General features: G+C 41.4%; 1 protein-coding gene across 4 annotated transcripts in view; it reads left to right on the top strand.

Moving 5' to 3' along the window:
* The window catches only part of prkacba (protein kinase, cAMP-dependent, catalytic, beta a), a 141,858-nt gene that overhangs the window by 107,892 nt on the left and 11,712 nt on the right, over nt 1-22,254 (top strand). For all 4 annotated transcript variants that reach the window (XM_041208024.1, XM_041208025.1, XM_041208026.1 and 1 more), the window contains 3 exons: nt 7,253-7,351; nt 17,999-18,081; nt 19,544-19,670. In XM_041208024.1, the coding sequence (XP_041063958.1) occupies nt 7,253-7,351; nt 17,999-18,081; nt 19,544-19,670 (309 nt within the window). The remainder of the gene's footprint in view (nt 1-7,252; nt 7,352-17,998; nt 18,082-19,543; nt 19,671-22,254) is intronic.

A 22,254-nucleotide genomic window follows, 5' to 3' on the forward strand; every position in this document is an offset into this window, starting at 1 on the left:
CTTGCTTTTTTATTTATGATCTTTGCCAATTGTAAAACTTCCTTTGATTTCTCTTTAAAATTCAACAGCTAAAAATTCAAATCCTCACTCATCTCCTAATGCAAATTCCTATTCATTTTTGTATTTACTGGTATCCCATTTTAGCTTGTCCATTTCCACTTCAAAATGCCTGCTTGACACCTAACCCTTTGATTTAAACCTTGCAGTCTGACTGTCTTCAGTCTAATTAAATTAGTCATACACACAACATACAGCCCCTACAAGCCTGCTTCATAGTATCCCACAGTAATATTGGAAAAAATAATTTTCTCTTTACAGTTGCATTCCTGAAAAGTGTAACTTCAAGTGAAACAATAAAATAAAATACATTTTAAAATTAAAAAAGAAATATGCTAACTCTTTCTACTTAACTCACTGACCCTCCATTCACCAACCCTCCCGCTCACTACTTCCCTCTCCATTCCCTCATCCGATTCCTTGCTGTGAGCGAGGGCTTGGAAAATTGGTGGCAAGCAGGAGTTGGAAAAGTTGGGAGTGGGAGGATCGGGGACCGATGTGACAAGCAGGAGGGTGGGTGAAGTAAACGGCCAGTGGGGGAGAGGCGTTGATCAGAAGGGGGTTGGTGAGTGTAGTGAATACCACTGGTATAAATAATCTTCTCACAAAATTGCACTGCAAGGTTTTAAGAGAAAGTTGTTGGCCTCCTTGCACTCGTTCCAAAATGGCGATGATTGGGTCACACGGTGCACCTTTACCCTGGCGCAAAACAACACTAAAGCAGAAGTTCCGACTAAATGTGCATACTGGCCCCGTTATATGCGCAACGTTAAAATGGAGTGAACCTGAATTGGGGGACTTAAAATGAGGACTTTACGAGCAAGTTCCCTGAATAAAACCACCTTCGCCATAATTCACTGCATTTATCAGGGAAAGGTAGATTCATTCCGATGCATTTTGGGGATCATGTTTTGCAATCGTTAAATGCCCTTGATTTTTGAGTTTGGTGTGTTTAAAATATTTTGTATTTTGAAGATCAAAGACATTTCCAGTCACAAATGTGTAAATCTGAAGCATGTCTGTATGGTTCAAATCGTCTAAAGAAATTAAAAACACGAACATAATACAGCATGTAGAAATCAGCCATAATCAGAATAGGTTTGGTATTTTTTTTAAAAATTAAGGTAATTGCCAGAACCAATGCAGAATTAGGAGCCTCATTTTTCCTGCAAGTACCTCTTTCAGAGACTGGTAACTATTTTATTGCATGATTTGGTTATTTAGATCAGTAACTTCAATTAGGCAAATGGTGAATGCAAACCAAAGTGCACAGAGCAGATTCAAGTTTAACGTTCCGAGATCAAATTGTACATATTTAAATACAAATTAGTTAAAATTAAAAAGTTAAAAAGAAATCCAGGTGACAGCAATGTTTATATAAGCAATTTCAGAAAGGCATGTCTCACTTTGCATACACTGCAGGTACAGGGAGTTACCACATATAATTGTAAACAAGCAGTGGCATCAGGACCTTGGACTAAATCTCCAGTTACAATTTATATGTAGGAACAGTTACTTAGAGGTGAGCTCCAGAGTTGAGTTATGAAATGGAATGATGTCACTGTTTTCAGTAGAGTGCTATGGTGGGTGTGTGAAGCTTTCCTACTGAGAAGTACTTAGCAGTGCAGTTATACATTTCTACCCTTGCAAACTTGGATTGTGTATGGAAAAGGTATTTTTGGTTATGTATTACGAGAGTGACATACTGCTGGATGTAAGCCTACCACTTTGACCGGAGCAATTTGAGGTGATAAATTAAGGCAATACACAACAATTATATTGGTGCATTAAAATACATTAGCTCAAGTGCAACTATTTTCCTAAAGTATATCAACACCAGTGAACTTGGTAAGCCTAACGACGACAAAGTTGTGAGATGGAGGTGGTGGGTGGAGACAGCAGGGGGAGACCATGGGCTAAATTCTTCACACAATAGAAAACCAAGTATTTCCACATTAATCGAGGGGAATAGAAAACCATAGAACCATAGAAAAGTTACAACACAGAAGGTGGCCATTCGGCCCATCTTGTCCATGCCAGCCTTAGGACACCCAGGTGCCCTTTCTAATTCTACCTTTCTGCACCCAGCCCATAGCCCTGCAGCTTACAGCGCTTAAGATGCAGATCCAGGTACTTTTTAAAAGAGTTTAAAGTTTCTGCCTCTACCACCAACTTGGGCAGCAAATTCCAGACACCCACTACCCTCTGGGTAAAAAAGTTCTTCCTCATGTCCCCCCTACAACTTCTGCCACTTGACTCTATGTCCCCTGGTTCTAGAATTCTCCACCAAGGGAAACAGTTTTATCCTGTCCATTCTATCTAGCTGTTCCCCTCATAATTTTGTACACCTCAATCAAGACACCTCTCAGCCTTCTTTGTTCTAAGGAAAATAACCCCAACCTATCCAATCTCTCCTCATAGCTACACTTTTCTAACCCTGGCAACATTCTTGTAACTCTCCTCTGCACTCTCTCCAGAGCTATTACGACCTTCCTGGGAATGCAACTTGCTTTCTTATAAATAGATTTGTTAATGCTAGAGGGATTAAATTGGAACAATATGTCTGTACAAAATGAACAGCGATCTTGCTAACATTATCCCTGCCCTGTCCTCTTGTCAATGGCTGATTAGCGCTAGCTAGCGTTCTAAATATTGTGTCCTAAGCCTAAACATCTTCAGCTGTTTCATCATTGACCTTCCTTCCGTCATAAGCTCATAAGTGGGGATGTTCGCTGATTGCACAATGTTCAGCATCATTTGCAACTCAACAGATACTGAAGCAGCCCATGTCCAGCAAGACCTGGAAAATATTCATCTTGGGCTGACAAATGGCAAGTAACATTCACGCCACACAAGTGCCAGGCAATGAGCATCTCCAACAAGAGAGAATCTAATGTCGACATTTAATGGCATTGCCATCACTGAACCCCCCCACTATCAACATCCTGGGTGTTACCATTGACCAGAAAGTGAACTGGATTGCCATAAAAATACTGTCGCTACAAGAGCAAGTCAGAGGCTAGGAACCTTGTTCGAGCAACTCACTCCCTGACTCCCCAAAGCCTGTCCACCATCTACAAGGCACAAGTCAGGAGTGTAATGGTATACTCTCCTCTTGCTTGGATGAGTGCAGCTCCAACATTGCTGAAGAAGCTTGACACTATCAAAGATAAAGCAGCCTGCATGTTTGGCACCCCATCCACAAAACTTCACTCCCTGATGCACAGTGGCAGCAGTGTGTATTACCTGCAGGATGCACTGCAGGAACCCACCAAGCCTCCTTAGACATCAGCTCCTAAGCCCATGATCACTACCACCTAGAAGGTCAAGGGCAGCAGGCACATGGAAACACCACCATCTGCAAGTTCCCCTTCAAGCCACACACCATCCTAACTTCACAGAATCACAGAATTTTAATGGCACAGCGGGAGGCCATTCGGCCCATTGTGTCTGCACAGGCTCTCCAAATGAGCAATATGACCTAGTGCCATTGCCCTGCCCTTTCCCTGTAACCATGAACATTGTTTCTATTCAAATAATCATTCATGCTCTCTTGAATGCCTGGATTGAACCTGCCTCCACGAGGCAGCGCATTCCAGATCAAACCACTTTTGTGAAAATGTTTTTTCTCACATCATATATGCTTCTTTTGCAAATCATTTTAAATCTGTTCCCCCTCATCTTGATCCTTTTACGAGTGGGAACAGCTTTGCCCCATCTACTCTGTCCAGCCCGTCAATGATTTTGAACATCTCTATCAAATCTCCTTAGCCTCCTTCTCCCCAAGGAAAACAGTCCCAACCTCTCCAATCAACCTTTGTAACTGAAGTTTCTCATCCATGGAACCATTCTTGTAAGCCCCTTCTGCGCACTCTCTCCAATGTGTTCACATCCTTCCTATAATGTGGCGCCCAGAACTGTACACAATATTCCAGCTGAGTCCAACAAGTGTCTTATACAAATTCAGCATAACCTTCTTACTCTTGTACTCTATGCCCCTATTAATAAAGCCCGGGAATTTATATGCTTTCTTAACTGTTCTCTCCACCTGTCCTGGCACCTTCAATGATCTATGCATACATATACCCAGGTCTTTCTGCTCCTGCACCCCCTTCAAAATTTCACCCCTTATTTGATATTGTCTATTCATGTTGCAGCAAAAGGCATCATCTCACACTTCTCCACATTGAACTTCATCTGCCACCTATCTGCTCTCTCCTCCAACTTGTCTGTGTCCTTTTGAAGTTCTACACTGCCCTCCTCGCAATTTACAACACTCCCAAGCTTCATATCATCTGCATACTTTGAAATTGTACCCTGCTCACCAAGACCGAGATCATTAATATAAATCAGGAAAAGCAAGGGTCCCAATACTGTCCCTGGGGAACTCCACCACAAACCTTCCTCCAGCCTGGAAAATATCCATTGCCATTACTCTCTGCTTCCTGTTTTTCAGCCAATTTTGTATCCATGTATTCCATGAGCAATAATTTTTCTCAAGCCTGTTTTGTGGCACTGTATCAAATGCCTTTTGAAAGTCCATGTACACCACATCAACAACATTACCCTCATTGACCTTTTCTGTTACCTCTTCAAAAAACTCCATTAAGTCAGTTAAACATGATTTCCCCTTTAGAAACCCATGCTGGGTCTTCCTTATCAACCCATATTTTTCCGTGTGACTAACTCTATCCTGAAAAATTGTTCCTAGAATCTTGCCCACTAAAGTTAAACTGACTGATCTGTAGTTGCTGGGATTATCCTACAACCTTCTGTGAACAGGGGCTTAACATTTGCAATTCTCCAGTCCTCTGGCACCCCCCCCCCGCCCCACCGAGCCCAGGGAAGACTGAAAGATTATGGCCAGTGCCCCTGCAATTTCTACACTCTCATCCTTCAACATCCTTGGATGCACCTCATCCAGACCCAGTGCCTTGTCAACAAGTACCGACAGTTTCCTCGTCTGTCAGCATGCCCTGGGTAGTATCTACCTCCTTGGTAAAGACGAATACAAAGTATTCATTTAATACCTCAGCCATGGCCCCTCCGCCCATGCATAAATTCCCTTTTATGTCCCTAATCGGCCCTACCCCTCCCTTTACCACCCTTTTACTATTTATATGCCTATACAAGACTTGGGATTCCTCTTTATGTTGGCTGCCAGTCTTTGACCATAATCCCTCTTCGCTTCTCTAATATCCTTTTTTACCTCCCCTCTGAACCTTCTGTATTCCTGTTGGTTCTCAGTTGTATTTTCTACGTGACACCTGTCATAAGCACACTTTTTATTCTATATCTTAATTTCTATCTCCTTTTCCATCCAGAGAGCTCTGGATTTGTTTGCCCTACTTATTCCTTTCGATGGAATATACCTTGACCATGCCCAAACCAATTCTTTTTTGAAGGTAGCCCATTGTTCAGCTACAGTTTTTCCCGAAAATCTTTCGTTCCAGTCTATCTGGCCCAGCTCTGTTCTTGCCCCATTGAAATCAGCTCTCGTCCAATTAATTATTTTTACTCTGGATTGCCTATCGTCCCAACATGTACAATGATCACTGTCTCTTAAATGTTCCCCCACTGACATTTGATCTACTTGGCCCACCTCATTTCCAAGAACCAGGTCCAACAGTGTTTTCTTGTTAGATTGGACACACAGCGCTGTAGAAAATTTTGCTGAACACAATCTAGGAACTTTTGCCCCTCTCCGCCCTTTACATTACCACTGTCCCAGGCTCAGTCTACATTTGGGTAATTAAAGACCTCCATTATAACTACTCTATAATGCTTGCATCCCTCTGCAATCACTTGGAACTATATCACTGTTCCTTCACTATCACTGGATCAAAATCCTGAAACTCCCTCCCTAACAGCACTGTGGGTGTACCTACACCACATGGAGCGGTTCAACAAGGCAGCTCACCACAACCTTCTCAAGGGCAGTTAGGGATGGGGAATAAATGCTGGCCTAGCCAATGATGCACACATCTCATCAATGAATAAATTTAAAAAAACACACAAGAAGGAAAGTAGAGACACCTTGTGGTCTGGTGTAGAGCAAACCAACTACTGACTGCTAGGTTTACTGCAACAGTTTGTAGCTGGGCTAAAAGTGGAATTGTTTTTTATAAAATGTCCTATTACATGTGTAACCTTTTCAAAGCAATGGGCTTATTATAAATATATGGTGTGAACGTATTTTTTTTCCCCCAGTCTCTAGAAGCTGCTATCATATGCTGGGATGGTGTTCTAATCTTGGCAAATTTCATACTCATCCCGTGTTGCCATTTTCACATACGGGGTCCATATGTTGGTGTTATCCTAGCCACAGTGAATCCCATTTCCACAAGGACAATTCCCAGCAAGGAATGTTGGAATGCGACTCTGCCTAATATCTCCCACTCCCAAAATTGGCAGGCCCGAGACTGTCTAGCACTTCCAGTCACTTTGGTAGAAAGCGACCAACACGGTGCTTTTTTTAAAAAAAAACTTTAATAATAATGAATGTTGTGTGCACATTGTCCATCTGGTGTCTTCAGAGTTAATGTTTGTCTATTTAACATTCTTATTAATTTCTTGTCTTTTTTATTGAGAAACTTAGGTGAAATGTGAAAGGCCAGGGCCCATAGTGCAGGACACTATGCAGGACCAAAGTTGAAAAGAGTAGTAGAGAAGACGAGATAACTCACCACGCAGTGGTTAGGTGATGCCAGGATCACGTTTTAAAAAGCCTGTAGATTATAGAAGGAAGGGAAGATTGAGAGGTAAGGAGTTCGACAGTTTTGAGGTCCTGTGAAAGAGTGAGCTAGAATGGAGATGATGTGATGAGTCTTGATATCAACATTATTGTGCAGCAGAGAGCAGCAGGAGGAAAACAGAAAGCAATGAAGTGTGGACTTAAACTTTACCACATTTTCATCATCTGTTCATACTAATTTGACTCAAATTGGAACTCATTAAACAAGACTCATTTCTCTTCTCCTGCCCCTAAAGGTGGGGCAATTCAAATTTAAAGCAGAATTCTTATTGTTAGAGAACGTCTGTTGAGTTGAGATTCACTGGTTATCCTGAATTTGATTTAGTGTTTAAATTGTTGCGACATAACTATGTTGCTCCAATGAAGTAAAAGACTGCCACACAAATTAATGTGGTGATCGCTTCAATGGACATGTTGTTAAGTAATGTCATTTTTCTTTAGGTTGTCAAACTGAAGCAAATAGAACACACGCTCAATGAGAAGAGAATATTGCAGGCTGTTAATTTCCCATTTCTGGTGAAATTGGAGTATTCCTTTAAGGTAAATATTCATACCAGGCTTTGGAAGGACAGTGTTGCACAGCTGCCTTCATTGTCTTTCCATTTAAGTTCAAGTGTTTTTTAAATCCTTTGTGCTTATCAACCATTATCGGCTTATTAGCAAAGTCTATAATTTGCTGTAAGGGGTTAAATAAGATTGTTCTCTGGAATTATGCTGCAATATACTAAGTGTTTTCCCGTCAGTTGCCAAGTGGTAAATTAAAGAAACTCCATATGGTTGTTGCTGTAGAGTTGTAAACTTGTAATCAGTTATATAAAACGTGATTTTAAATGCTGCAGAGTGAAGGGTGGGGTGGGATTAGAAAGTCTTGGACCGTTCATGTTTTTCTATTATCAGAATTTGAGGCATTTCTGATGAGATGTCTGGAAACCTATAATATATTGACTTAATTATGTAAACTTCAGTACAGTGTGTTTGTAAGCTGTTAACAAATGTGTTGCCACTATTGGTACTTCATGAGGGTTTAACAATCTAGGCATTTGTTTTTATTACATGTTGCCTCCCTTCCATTGCTAAATCAGTGAAAAACATTTCAATGCTGGTTATGGCCATAAATATTAACTGATCCTTTCATTGCCCTTTAATCAGTTGCCAACGGAATATTAACTAAAGCGGCAATCCCCCCTCATGCACAACTCAGTTCTTTTCTGTTTTGAAGTGCACTTTGGTAACAGCATAAGGTACAGATGAAACCAAATAAAGGGGTTGCATTCAAAGTGAATTGATGTATGGCATATTCCACAAATGATCGATCACCTTATCGCAAACTGAAACCATGTCAATTTGCATGGAAGTAAAGGGCATTGTTCACTCTATAGAAGGCATGGCATGACTTGCCCAAATTGGATTGTAACGGTACAGTAAGGTGTATTTTGTATAGTAGGTTGCTGCGTTTATAATTTTTTTATCCTGGGCATCGTTCACACAGTTCTTGATACCAACATTGACAGGTAAGTTTTTTTTGCAGTGGAAATGTGTCAATGGTGCAGTTACCCCAGTGGCTTTCATGACATTGATTATGTTGCCAATGTAACCCTTCACATTGTCCAGTGTGTGAGAAATGACTCACTGCAAAGGGCAATCTATCTTTTCCACACATAAGTTAAATGAGAGTGCTAACCCATTATTTATTTTATCTCTTCATGGGATGTGCGTTGCTGGTAAGGCCTGTATTTGTTGCCCATCCCCAATTACCCTTGAGAATTAGCGTGGCGCCTCAGCTTTTCACTCCAATTACTTTCAGCACTTAATTTGCTTTTTCAGTCTATGTATATAATTTTTTTTGATTTTCATTATTGTTCCACTATATCCAAATTCATCTACCGTGGCAGATTTTTAATGCGACTGACACTGCAAATTTGTCTCAAATACGGTTTTAAAGATTATGATAAATGTGACTACCTTTTTATAGCTCTTAATGTTTCTTTATGATGCCCATCATTGAAAAATATATCAGTCCAGAACCAAAGGATGCAGATAGGTATTGAAAAGATCAGGCAGAGGTCCACCTTCTCTGACGTAGATTGGTTCCACTGGCAGCCATTGTCAACACATCAAACGGCCCCACACTCAAAATTTCAATATCCACCATGCTTCACGATGCATCTTGAGACATAGAAGACCACAAGGACTTCAAGTATGCTCCTAATAGTATCGGCAATCTATGTTTTCCCCACTGTACTAATTAGGTTAGATGAAACTTAATCTGGAGACGCTCCAGATTGTTGACTGGTGGCGAGTCCTTCTTTGCTCATGTTGATTGGAATTGGTCTGTCAACTCCCAGTTTGTCATCACTAGTGAGAGCACAGCAAAAACCCTCCGGTTGGAGCAGTCGCATATCGCATTGTGTGGTAAATGGGTGATAGTGAAATCCATGGTGACCCCTGACAAATCTCTTTCACCACGATTTAGTCAATTCAGAGTCTGCCCCGAGTCCCTTGCCTCTTTCAACGTACTGCAGTCTTGTTGCATCCTGCTCAAAAATATGTAAAACCAATTGACTTGATCTGCCAGAGTGTCTGATATTAACAGGGCTTTGATTTTTTTTTGTTTTCTATAGTTCATGGTTTCCCCCACCCCCAGTGCACACCTTCCTTCATTTTATAAAATCACAACTCAATTAATTGTTTGGAGGCTGGTTTCCATTCAAAGACTGAAGGGGGTCCCTGCGAGTTAGATATTTCTTGAATTAAAGGCTAAGCTTGTGAAATGTGTTATGGACCCTGAAGCTAGCATTTGAATTCTAACCTGCCTGACGTTACATTGGAGCGCCTCCAAGATTACTGGTTGCTACATCCAGCACAGCGCTGGATAGAGTTGAAGTGACAAGCAGGTGCGAGAGAAAATTATTACACCATGCTTCACTATTTCATGTTAGCTGACTGCAGAGAAGTGCTCATTGAAACAGAGGAATTGTCCGCAGTTGCCTGCCTGCCTTCAACCCAGGTCTGATTTGTGTGGCTAAAAAGTAACAGTTGTATTTTCATTGTTAGAGTTGAGGTACAGATCAGCCATGAATGACAGAACTGAATCTTGGCAAAGTACTTCATAAATTTATAGTCAAAGCAGCAGAGTCCCATGTAGGCCAAAGATGATGCTGTTTCGGCACCCACCTTTTTCACTGTCTAAAATTAATTACAATTACATCCAGAAGTGTGAAATAAGAAAAAAAACAATTCAATTTTTCCTGCCAGAGACCTTGTACAATTCACTTTAGCTAACTATTTCATATCTACTGTAGCTATAAGAACAGATCAGAGGCTAGGAATCCTGCAGCGAGTAACTTGCCCCCTGACTCTGCAAAACCAGACCACCATCTACAAGGCACAAGTCAGAAGTGTGATGGAATCTGTCCACTTGCCTGGATGAGTGCCTAGCCAGCAACGCCCACAGTCTAAAAACAAGTCCCGATGAACTCTGCCAGACCCTGCCTGCTTTGTAAGGTGTTAACACAGTATCAGCAGTTTTAGATGGCAGTCAGTTTCACTTATGCAATGCTGAGGTTGTGTTGGGGAGATCGTGGGGGAGATGTAGGTGGAAAGGATATTCCTTGCGACCCTAGTTCTTATTTCCCTTATGTCTTGGTGAATAATAAACATGGCATTCAAGGTATTGTCTGGGCAAAGTACTAAATCATTTTAGCAGATCATAAGATTGTGAGAAATAGGAGCAGGAGTGGTCACTTGGCCCAACAAGCCTGCTCTGCCATTCAATAAAATCACTTTCCTTCTGCACACCCCCCCACCCCGCCAAACGCCATCAACCATAACCTTTGACTCCCCTGTAAATCAAAAATCTGTCCAAGTCAGCCTTGAATATATTCATGACCCAGCCTCCAGAGCTCTCTGTGGAACAGGACACATACTGCATAGTTCTAACAATATAATTTTATATTCTGTTTGCTTTGTTTACTCCTGCTTCAAGGTGATTTGACAGGTTAAGTGTCAGATCCACTGTTAGTCTCAAATCCATTTCTATTTCACCTTAACCTCCACCATTCATAATGTGATATCCAATTGTCCTCAGATGTAGAACCTTGTATGTATCTGCACTGAATTTCATCTGCCGTTTTTATGTAATTCTACTTGTAGGTTTGTGGATAAAGAACAAAGAAAGGGTACAGCCCTTTGGCCCCCTAAGCCTACACCGATCATATTGCCCGTCAAACTAAAACATTTTGCACTTCCGGAGTCCGTATCCCCCTCTTCCCATCCTATTCATGTATTTGTCAAGCTGCCTCTTAAACACCGCTATCGTACCTGCTTCCACCACCTCCTCTGGCAGCGAATTCCAGACACTCACTACCCTCTGCGTAAAAAACTTGCCCCGCACATCTCCTCTAAATTTTTCTCCTCTCACCTTAAATCTATGTACCCTAGTAATTGACTTTTCTACCCTGGGAAAAAGCGTCTGACTATCTACTCTGTCCGTACCACTCATAATTTTGTAAACTTCTATCAAGTTGCCCCTCAATCTCCGTCGCTCTAGTGAGAACAATCCGAGTTCCTCCAACCTCTCCTCATAGCTAATAACCTCCAAACCAGGCAGCATCCTAGTAAACCTCCTCTGCACCCTCTCCAATGCCTCCATATCCTTCTGGTAATGTGGCGACCAGAATTGCACCCAATATTCCAAGTGTGGCCTAATCAAAGTTCTATACAACTGCAGCATGATTTCCCAGCTTTTGTACTCAATACCCCTGCCGATGAAGGCAAGCATGCCATATGTCTTCCTGACTACCATCCACCTGCGTTGCCACTTTCAGTGACCTGTGGACCTGTACACCCGGATCCCTCTGCCCATCGATGCACTTAAGGGTTCTGACATTTACTGTATAATTCCTACCTGTACTAGACATTACCTCGCATTTGTCCGGATTAAACTCCATCTGCCATTTCTCTGCCCAAGTCTCCAACCAATCTATATCCCGTTGTATCCTTTGACAATCCTCTGCACTATCGCTTCTTTTCACCCAGCTGTGCCCCCTAGTTCAGTGTCATATTCAAATTTGGATAGTTTGCATTAGATTTATTCAAGATTAGAAATAGTAGGATTAGTGCTAGGGTTCCCTCTGGCACAGCAATCCGGCCTTTCCCTACATTCTGAGGCCATTCTCTAATAAGTATCTGCTGGATTTTTCACTTTGCCCAAACAATTCCTTTCCAACGTGCTCATTTTTCCCACTGCTTTCATTTTCAGTAGCAATCTTTTTTGGAAATCTAGATAGTTATGTCAAATGTTTGTGCACTTTTTTAAAAACTTACAATACCACACTTATTGCTTATTCCTAGTTTCCTGAGGAGATAGCGGATCTGTCTTGTACTGCCCACAGCCCTTGTAGTGATGGTACTCCTACAACAGTATAGATAAGAATTCCCGGGATATTAATAATGATAGAACCAAGTTTTTAGGTTATAAAATTAGTCGTTTAGAGTTACAGACCTTGAGTATCGCTGAAAAAAGATGCATGTTGAAGCTTTTCGTCTCACATCAGGGCATTCACAAGACTACCAAATGTAAAGGGAACAAAATATTTACTTCATGAGATGAGAATGCTGACTTGTTGGTCAGTAGATTCTGGTAGAGACATCACCGTGGAGAATGCATCAGTTAACAGATGACTGACAGTTAACTGCAAAGCTTTGTTTAAATTCAAACTAGGTAGATTGACTCTGGTCAAGGCATTGCCTGGGAAATGGACCAGAGAATGGCTGTCGCTTATTTTGTTCCGTTAAACAGACACGTACATGTTCTTGCTTTCTCAAAGAGCAGGGCTATGTGTATTAATATATGTAGCTTCTAGCACGAGTAAGTGAGCCCCACTGATAATCTTAAATTGGTTGTCAACATAATTCCTAGCACACCCAGACTGTTTAGCAAATGTTGTCCAATCATGGAATCACATCTAATGTTGGATACTTCTGAGTTTTGCAAGCACGGCCAGTTTGGGTACGGTCAGTACTTTGCCTCTGTTGCAAACAGTGGCTGGGACATGCTGTTTGATACAATCTGCCAGTCTTTGGGACATACAGCCTATGTACCTAGCATCACACTGGCACTGAAATTCATATACCACACTACTCATTCGTGTGGCAGGCAGAACATCTTTTTGGCTTGATGGCAACATCCTGTTAGTGGCGAATACCACTCATATTGCTACTGCATAGTAGTCGCATGAAATGGCTAGTTTCATGTGTTGCTCAAATTTTTGAGACACCTTACCCTTCCAGGATAATCGGAGATAGACTGTGCACTTTTCAGGACTGAAAATGGCTGCCATTCATGAGTTTCTGCGATATGCAGCGAGCAATTATCTGATCGGGGTAGCCATTATCTCACAGGGCAGCTTTGATGTGCCCTTTTTTCAGCATCAAGCTTGCAGGGTGAGCAAATGGCTCGTTCCTTATTTACAAGGTTGCCGATAAGATCAATCTTATAGCTTGTGGAACTGTAGGAATCTCAATGCATATATTGACCAGTTAAGGTTGGTTTGCAGTAGATGGTAGCGTATTTCTCAACTAGTACATCAAGGAAAGGGAGCTCATTTGACTGCTGCATTTCAAAGCTGAAATTTGAGCTCAGGATGGAGCCCATTAAGGTATGTCAGAAAATTCTTACATGCAGCTGCAGATTCAAATATAGCAAATGTATCATTTGCATATCAGAAATATGCAAGGGGTAGGAGATTGTGTTTTGCCGTCAAAGACTCGTTTCTCATGGAACCCAACAAAGATGTTTTCAAGAGCTGGGCCTAGAGAGGAATCCCATGGCAACACTCTATTTAGGCATACATGGTGTCGCTAAAACTGAACTCAACTGCGCGACTGGTTGAGTTCGCAAGTTAAACGAATACTGAGACACACAATGGCGGCGGGTCTAGATCACCATGATACAGTGCTGCGGTGCAAATGTCCAAGGCTTCCTTAAGCAGTAGATTGGTGAGTAGGCTAACAATGTCACAGGAGCACACGGACCCAGCATCACTATCGATATGCAAGTCTTGTATGGTCTTCGCAAATGTCATGGAATCCTTCACAGTATCTGTTGAAACTTTTCTCAAAACTGGTTGTAATAACTCACCCAACCATTTGACCAATTCATGTTGTGCAGAACCAGTCATAGATAAGCTGAGGCTTAAAGGGCCATCACTTTTGTGTGTCTTTGGCAACCCATACATACGCAGATGCAGTGAGCCGTGAGAACAAATCCTATCATGTATATCGCCTGACAGCTCATTGCGCTTACACAAGTCCAACAAGCACTTTTTTTTTTAGCTTGCTTTCGAGTAAGGCTGTCCATTCGTGCTGAGCGGCAGGTCCAATGGATATGAAATTTGACCCATCATTAAGAATAGTGTGCATTTTGTTGATTATAGTCAAGGATGTTAAGGATGACTATTCCAGTGCCTTTATCAGGTTTACAGATATGTATGCCTGGGTTGGCCTCGAGGCCTCACAACACTACCAGATATTCGCTTTGCATGTGAAAATCAGCCAAGTCATCCCCTCTAGGCCCAGCTCTTGCAAATATCTTTGTTGGGCTTCAGTGGAATGACACCTAAACTCCTACCCGTTGTATATTTCCGGTACGTTTGCTATATTTGAATCTGCAGCTGCGTGTAAGAATTTCCTTTCATACCTTTAATGGACTCCACCCTGCGCTCAAATTCACTTTGGAAATGGAGCAGTCAAATGAGCTCCCTTTCCTTGATGTGCTAGTTAAGAAACCTGCCAGGGGATCTCTACTAACATCTACCACAAGCTTACCTTCACTGATCAGTATGTGCATTAGGATCCCTACTGTTCCACATGCTGTAAAATTGGCCTTATTGGCAACCTCATAAATACGGCCCAAGCCATTTGCTCACCTGCAAGCTTGATGCTGAAACAGAGCACATCAAAACCATCCTGCGAGATAATGGCTATCCTGATCAGATCATTCACATGATCATATCATGTATGTCGTGTCAACTCATGGGCCTAAGGCCACCTTTGACCCTGAAACATGCCTAGTCTACCTCTAATTACCCTCGAAGGGTAAGGTGTCTCAGAAATTTGATCAACAGTTGAAGCTAGCCATTTCACCCTGCTACTATGCCATAGCAACACGAGTTGTGTTCGCCACTAACAGATGCTGCCGTCAAGCCGAAAAGACGTTCTGCCTACCATGCAAATGAGTACTGTGGTAAATGAATTTCAGTGCCAGTGTGATGCTAGTTATGTAGACCGTATGTCCCAAAGACTGATGGATCGTATCAAACAGTATGTCCCTTCGGCTGTTCACAACAGGCAAAGTACTGACCGTACCCAACCAGCTATTGCTTGCAAAACTCAGAATACAGTGCCCAACATTAGATGTGATTCCACAATTGGATAACACTTGCTAAACAGTCCTGGTCGTGCTAAGAGTTACATGACAACCAATTTAAGATTATCAGTCGGGCTCACAGTGTGGCTCACTTACATGTGCTAGAAGCTATATACATTAATACACAGTTCTTTGCAGACAGATAGAGCATGTACACATATTGCGCCTGCTTCAACTGAACAAAATAAGTGACGGCCATTCTCTGGTTCATTTCCCAGGGCAATGCCTTGACCAATCACAGTCACCCTGCCTGGTTTGAACTTAAAGCTTAGCAATTAACTGTCCATCAGTTAACTGGTGCATTTTCCATGGCCTCTACCAATCAGAGTCCATTTGCCAACCAATCAGCACACTGATCTCGTGCAGTATAAATTGTTGGTCCCTCTACATTTGGTATTCTTGCGCATGCCCTGATGAGTGCAAGACCAAATGCTTTGACATGTCTTTTTTCCATGATTTTGAGATTGTGTTCTGATGATACTGCTACTCTGGTCCTATTCAATCCTAGAATCCTTGGGGTGGGGAGATGCTATTGGAGCAGTCTGTTGAGTTGCTGGAGTACGCCCTGTACATAATAAACAGCAGCCACAGTGTACCAGTGGAGGGAGGGAATGAATACCAAGTTGAGAGGGAGGGAGACACTCATGGAAACTGCTTTGTTTTGCCTCTGGACTCTATCTGCCACCAATTTCATTCAGGCTTATATAACCAAGTTGGTCAGTGTTTGCTAACTAGATTTTTTTCTCATGCCTGTTTTGCTCTAGATCACTTCAACCAATCTTGAGATCACTCCAATACATGATCAGCTTTGAATTGAAGATTTTCATTTCTAAATTGAAATCTTTTGTTTAAGCATGATTGAAAACTAACATCTATTCATCCAGCATAGACCAGTTAAGTTGTATGGCCTGTAATCAAGTATGGATATCCTGTATCCTCTATCGTGCACAGCCTATGTGAATCCAGATGAAATTTATCTACCATCAGACCATCCATTTGATGCTGAATCCTTTGAGTGATTCAAAATCTCTTCTCAAATAGCCATTTCAGGACAAGCTTAATGTCAACAATTTTCATAACTAGACCAAAACCTGCTCCATATATGAGTAGTGTGAGTGGTAGGGGGAAGCTAATGTGCTGAATTCTACTAATGGATCAGCGTTAATAACATCCCTTGTACAGCGCTCAAACATTTTCCCCAGGATTGATGCTAGGCCAACTGATCTATAATTCACAATCCCATGGATTGTTTTCTTGAATATCAGGATCAGTTTTGGTTTTGATTTATGGACCCCTAAAACTATCGACCCAGCAGCTTGCTTGTTTCTTTGCCGTTCCTTAATGAATCCACAGTTTATCCTGTTTCATCCAAATGTTCTATGGACATTTAATTCTAACAACCCACCGGTATATATTCTTCCAATAACTCGTTGCTGTTACAGTGCACCTTTATACCATCTAGCCCTTGCTACTGGTTGTCATATCTTTTTTCAATATTTTTGACCCTGATTAGCTTTGACCATCTCTTCCAGTGGTTATGAATCTTAGTGCTGCTATATTATTTACTTTCAGAGATTGCACTTGCCTTAAGATGTTAAAATATTTTATTCTCTAGGATTTTTTTTCCTGCTTTATCACCTCCTTTGACCTCTTGTCATGGCGGTCCGAAAGACTTCCACAAACTTAATTATTTATGAGCTTTAATTTCACTTTGAACTGCCTGATAAAGTTTTGACAAACTTCCTGGTTATTAATGGTTCCTGATGGCCTACTTACTAGTAAAGCCAATCTAGCCACCTGTACTATTTTGTTTCGCCCTCTTGAGGAAGCGGGCGTTGATCATATCTGTAAAATTATTCATAAGTTCACCTTATCAAAAATGGTTAAGTTCTTTTGCTTGCCTAATTGCCTTGTTTAATCTTAATAAGAGATCAGAGTAACATAAAACATGGAAGAAGAATAATATCCCTTTCCACAATGTGTCATCCTTTTAAAGCAAATCCTTGAAAAAGGATATAATTGCATTCGGAGCACTTCAGAGAAGGTTCACTCGACTCATTCCTGGGGGTGAAGAGCTTATCTTACGAAAGAAGTTTAAACAGGTTGAGTCTGTACCGATTGGAGTTTAGAAGAATGAGAAGTGATCTTATTGAAAATATAGGATCCTGGGGGGGACTTGATAGGTTGGGTACCAGTCGAATGTTTCCTCTTGTGGGGAGACAAAAACTGGGGGACAAAATTTAAGATTAAGAGGTCCTCCCTTTAAAGCAGAGATGAGTAATGTTTTCTCTCAGAGGGTTGTTAGTCTGTGGAATTCTTCTCTACAGAAAGCAGTGGAGGCTGGGACATCGAATTTATTTAAGGCCGAGTCAGATTTTTGATAGTAGTAGTATTTGGAGGTTATGGGTGCCAGAAGGAAGGTGGGGTTGAGACCGCAACCAGATCAGCCATGATTTTATTGAATGGCAGAGTAGGCCCAAAGGGCTGAAAGGCCCACTCCTGTTCCAAAGTCCTATGTTCCTATTACGGGAGTTGATTTAATACACTGCTGCCTGAGCTTAATGGGTGTTTGTCACCTTTTATTGCAAGCTGTCCTATCGTCAAACTCGTATAACCCAAGTGCTATTTAAGATAGTCAGCAAATGTTTACATAAAATATTCTTATGGTACTTGCTATTTAAGAGGGTGGAAACAATTATCTCTTTAGTGTTCATGTCTACTATCTAGTTTATAAAATACCTTTCATTACTGTGTTTTAGGACAATTCTAACTTGTATATGGTGATGGAGTACGTGCCAGGTGGTGAAATGTTTTCACATCTTAGAAGAATCGGAAGGTTCAGGTAAGGTTTAGATCATGTGCCCCAATGGATGAAATCATCTTAAACTTGAAAACGGTCCAAAAATGTCTTTTTGAATCTATACCTGTGTGGAAGGGGGAGTGTCTGTAATAATTAATTCCACTCATTTTGGTCTGATAACCCAAATTCTACAGATACATTTTTAGGATAGTAATTTATTACCTTTAATTTATGCATTTTGATTGTCAACTCTCTCGAACAATCTGTACGAGCAATACCCTATGCATAGAATTTTGTGTGTCTATTGATGCAAATGGTAGTACACCCTTTTACAGAGGTTTTGGTTTTAGTATACTGAATACCAAAAATTTGGTAAATTTGAAGAAGTTTGAACCTGCTTGACAATTATCAACATCCTGGGAGTTACCATTAACCATAAACTGAACTGGACTAGCCATATAAATACTGTGGCTATAAGAGCAGGTCAGAGGCTAGGAATCCTGCTCACCATCTGACTGCACCACCTCCCCCCACACCCCCCCCCCCTCAAAATCTCCAAGGCATAAGTCAGAAGTGTGATGGAATACCCTGACTTGGAAATATATCGCTGTTCCTTCACTGTCGCTGGATCAAAATCCTGGAACTCCCTCCCTAACAGCACTGTGGGTGTACCTACACCACATGGACTGCAGCGATTCAAGAAGGCAGCTCACCATCACCTTCTCAAGGGCAATTAGGGATGGACAATAAATGCTGGCCTAGCAACCAACACCCACATCCCATGAACAAATGAATACATTTTTAAAAAACTCAGTCTTCTAGATTGAAGGTTGAGCCCTTATTAATTAATTTGGCTGAGCTTTGAGATTCTGTGTTTCGGATTTAGGAAAATGATCAGGTTATGTAGTGTGCTTTTATCCACTATCCTACAGTTCCCTTATAAATACTGAGAATCCAAACTATTTCCAAACTATTCATGGTGATAATGCTTATTGTTGAATTCCTTGGAGGCGCTCTGTATCTGTCACTTACAAGGGCGGAATAGAATGATAGAGAGCAAAAGGAGCTTCTGCACTTGAGCATTGACGCCAATCACTGGCAAATTTACTGTCTGGCTGCAAATGCCCTGGGTTGATGGTGGGGTGCAGGAAGAAATGTGTCTTCACTAAAGTTTTGCTAAAACAGCTGAGATTAAGAAAAAAGGCAACAACTTCAACTAGCCTTCGCAATCAGCCCCTTCTTTATAAAGAAGGGACCTAACACTCTGTAGCCATGTTGTTTAATGAAAGTTCAAATGACAACTCTTAGCAGGGAGAATTGTCGACAACTCCTTTGGTTAGTTAACTTTGTAATGTGGTAAATAAGTGCAATTGCTTTGATCTTTATGTATGTAATAGATATGTAATCATATCCAGCATTTTTGATATTGGCCTACTAATTGAAATATTAGGTTAAGTTACTTACTGAATATTATAATGTAATCTAATTGATCTTCCTTTTACAGTGAACCTCACGCACGGTTTTATGCAGCTCAGATAGTCCTGACCTTTGAGTACCTCCATTCACTAGACCTCATCTACAGAGACCTGAAGCCTGAAAACCTTTTAATTGACCAACAAGGGTATATCCAGGTAAGGTGCTTGCAGTGAGGTATAATCTCTGAAATTCTTGTCATTTATTTAAAACTCAAATTGGCAAACTCAAAAGTTACCTTGAATAATCATTAACACATTATAAAAAGAGGAAAGAGCTTTTGCAATTACACTTTCCATTTAGTGTTTTCCATAATTGCAACTTACTTTGCTTACATTAGTTCCCTTTTGAAAATCTAGTTAACTTTATTGCAGTGTGATCCCAACCAGCGACAGGTAACTATAGCAGCCTCTGAATTACCCTCTTCCCAACCCCCTGAAGGAAAGACATTTTAGTGAACCTGTCTTTACGTAGTTTATTAAATCAATTCATTTGAGAATGTGTGAAAGCTCCGTTGCAATATTGTGACTGTGAAGTAAGATCACAACCCTGATTTAAGAGATGAATTGTGGTCCCTTGATTTAAAACTTTTTTTTTTAAATACAAAGTTGTTAAATTCTTTGGGGCATTGATCATGATCAGTTGATGAATGCATTCTTTTTATGTTGGGAATTGAGAGAGAAACTATACCTACACTGTTACAGCCAACTGTTTGCATAGAGATTTCAAGTTAAATGCTGCATTAAAAACTTTCAAAGTTAAACATTGACATAAAAGAGTGACCAAAAGTTTTGACAAGTGCACACTCGCATTTTAACTTTAATATAAATATGTACATTTATATCACTATCTGCTCATCTCCCCACACCCCACAGTCTTGCACTTTCCTCTTAAGTTGCTCCCATTTTCAGTATCAGTGAGAAATAGGACTCGAGAACGGAATACATGAAGTGTCTTCCCATCGCCTTGCTCACATATGCTTAAAAGAAACAAGTCCTCGACCCGAAGATCTTGTACCTATAAGCAGTCATTGCCCCTTGAGGTTCTAGCTTTTTCGCCATCACCCCTGAAAATTCACTGGGCTTTGTCGTTGACCAAGACTTGTAACTCAGAGCATTGGGACCCTTACTTAGGCCAGGGGCAGCTCCCAAAAGGGCAGGGATGACCACCCCCTCAAATGATCCTGCTGGCCTGATCTATATAAATGTTTTTTACAAATTAGTTGCAACATGGAGGATTTATTTAACATTAGAACACTGAAGAGGACCTGATACGCAGTTACTTTGCATTTTATGTTGCTGAATAACAGTGCAATGGCCTGTAACTTGCAAGCTCCAGGGCTGTGTATCTGGGGGAGTACCCTAAAGGTTCACTGAGGAACCTCCCCGCTCTTCCCCGCAAGTTTCCAGGTAGGGATCACACAACAGTTGCCCGGGAAGTTCAGACTTCTGGCGGGTAATTGTCCTGCACTGGGGATCATCTGAAAATATGATTTAAGTCGCAGACTCGGATGGTTCCGACTGTGTTACAGTAATAGATACGCAGAAAATGTTAAAGAAATAGAACCAAATGTAGCTTCTGGGTAGCTATTGTATCCAGCCCCCAATTCGGTGGGACAACCCTACCATCCCCGACCCACATGGGACCTCCCCGCGCCCCCCCCCCCCCCCCCCCCCCACTGACGACACCTCACCCGACTTTGGTATCCGATACCAACCCCTCTCCTGTGACTGTGCGCCACCCCCAAGACTGCGCATCCCCAACATCTTCCCCCAGTTGTGTGCATCCCCACCACCCCCAACACTGCGCACACCCCCTCCCCTACCCTGACTGCTGGTGCCATAAGAAAGAGGACATGGACTTTTTGCGCCCAACTCAGCAGCCCTTGACAGAAGGCCTCAGGAGCGTGCTACACTACACAGTTCTCACTACCCTGAGTTGGAAGATCAGGCAAGAAAAGATTGAAAGGATTTTGATGTAAAAAAAAAACCCAGAGTGGAGTGGCAATCCAACTCTGCCAATTATATTATCATATTTAGTTACCCATTTTTGACATTTCACTATACTGATTGATTTATATCAAAAGTATAAATTAGGACTGTGGCTTTTATTCCTGAGCCAGTGCTAATTGCACCAACTATTTCAGTATAAATTAAAACTGCTGTCAGCCTAATGATCTTTTGTGATGTGCCATGCACAACAAAATCAAGTCCATAAGTCTTAACTTCAAACGGATTTTTATGACGTCTTCCTAGAGATGTGATTTGTGCACCAACTTACTTCTTCCCCTGCTCTTCACTTCTTCCTGAATGAACTGGCTCATGCTGGGGTACATTTCCAGGAATTTTCACCAAATGCATTGGGGATCACATTCCACTTTCATTTCTATTTCCCTGTAAAATGTATGAGTGTGATAATCTAGCGATTATGGTACTGGATCAGCAATCTCCAAGTTGAGAGTTCAAATGGCACCGTGACAGGCTGGGAAATTGAGTTCATTAAATATCTTGCAATTAGTGAGCTGGCACAAGATAAAATAACCATGAAAGCTGCCAGATCATTATAAACTCATATGGTTCGCTAATGTCCTTCAGAAACAAGAGCAGGCTGCCCCTATCCGGTTAGCTTATATATGGCTCTTAACACCCTCAGGGTAATTAGGGAAAGGCAACACCCCTACCAATCAGAGTCCACTTGCCGACCAATCGGCACTCTCTTCTCATACAGTATAAATTGTTGTTT

Source organism: Carcharodon carcharias, chromosome 16 (assembly GCF_017639515.1).
Source record: "Carcharodon carcharias isolate sCarCar2 chromosome 16, sCarCar2.pri, whole genome shotgun sequence".
NCBI classification, from domain to species: domain Eukaryota; kingdom Metazoa; phylum Chordata; class Chondrichthyes; order Lamniformes; family Lamnidae; genus Carcharodon; species Carcharodon carcharias.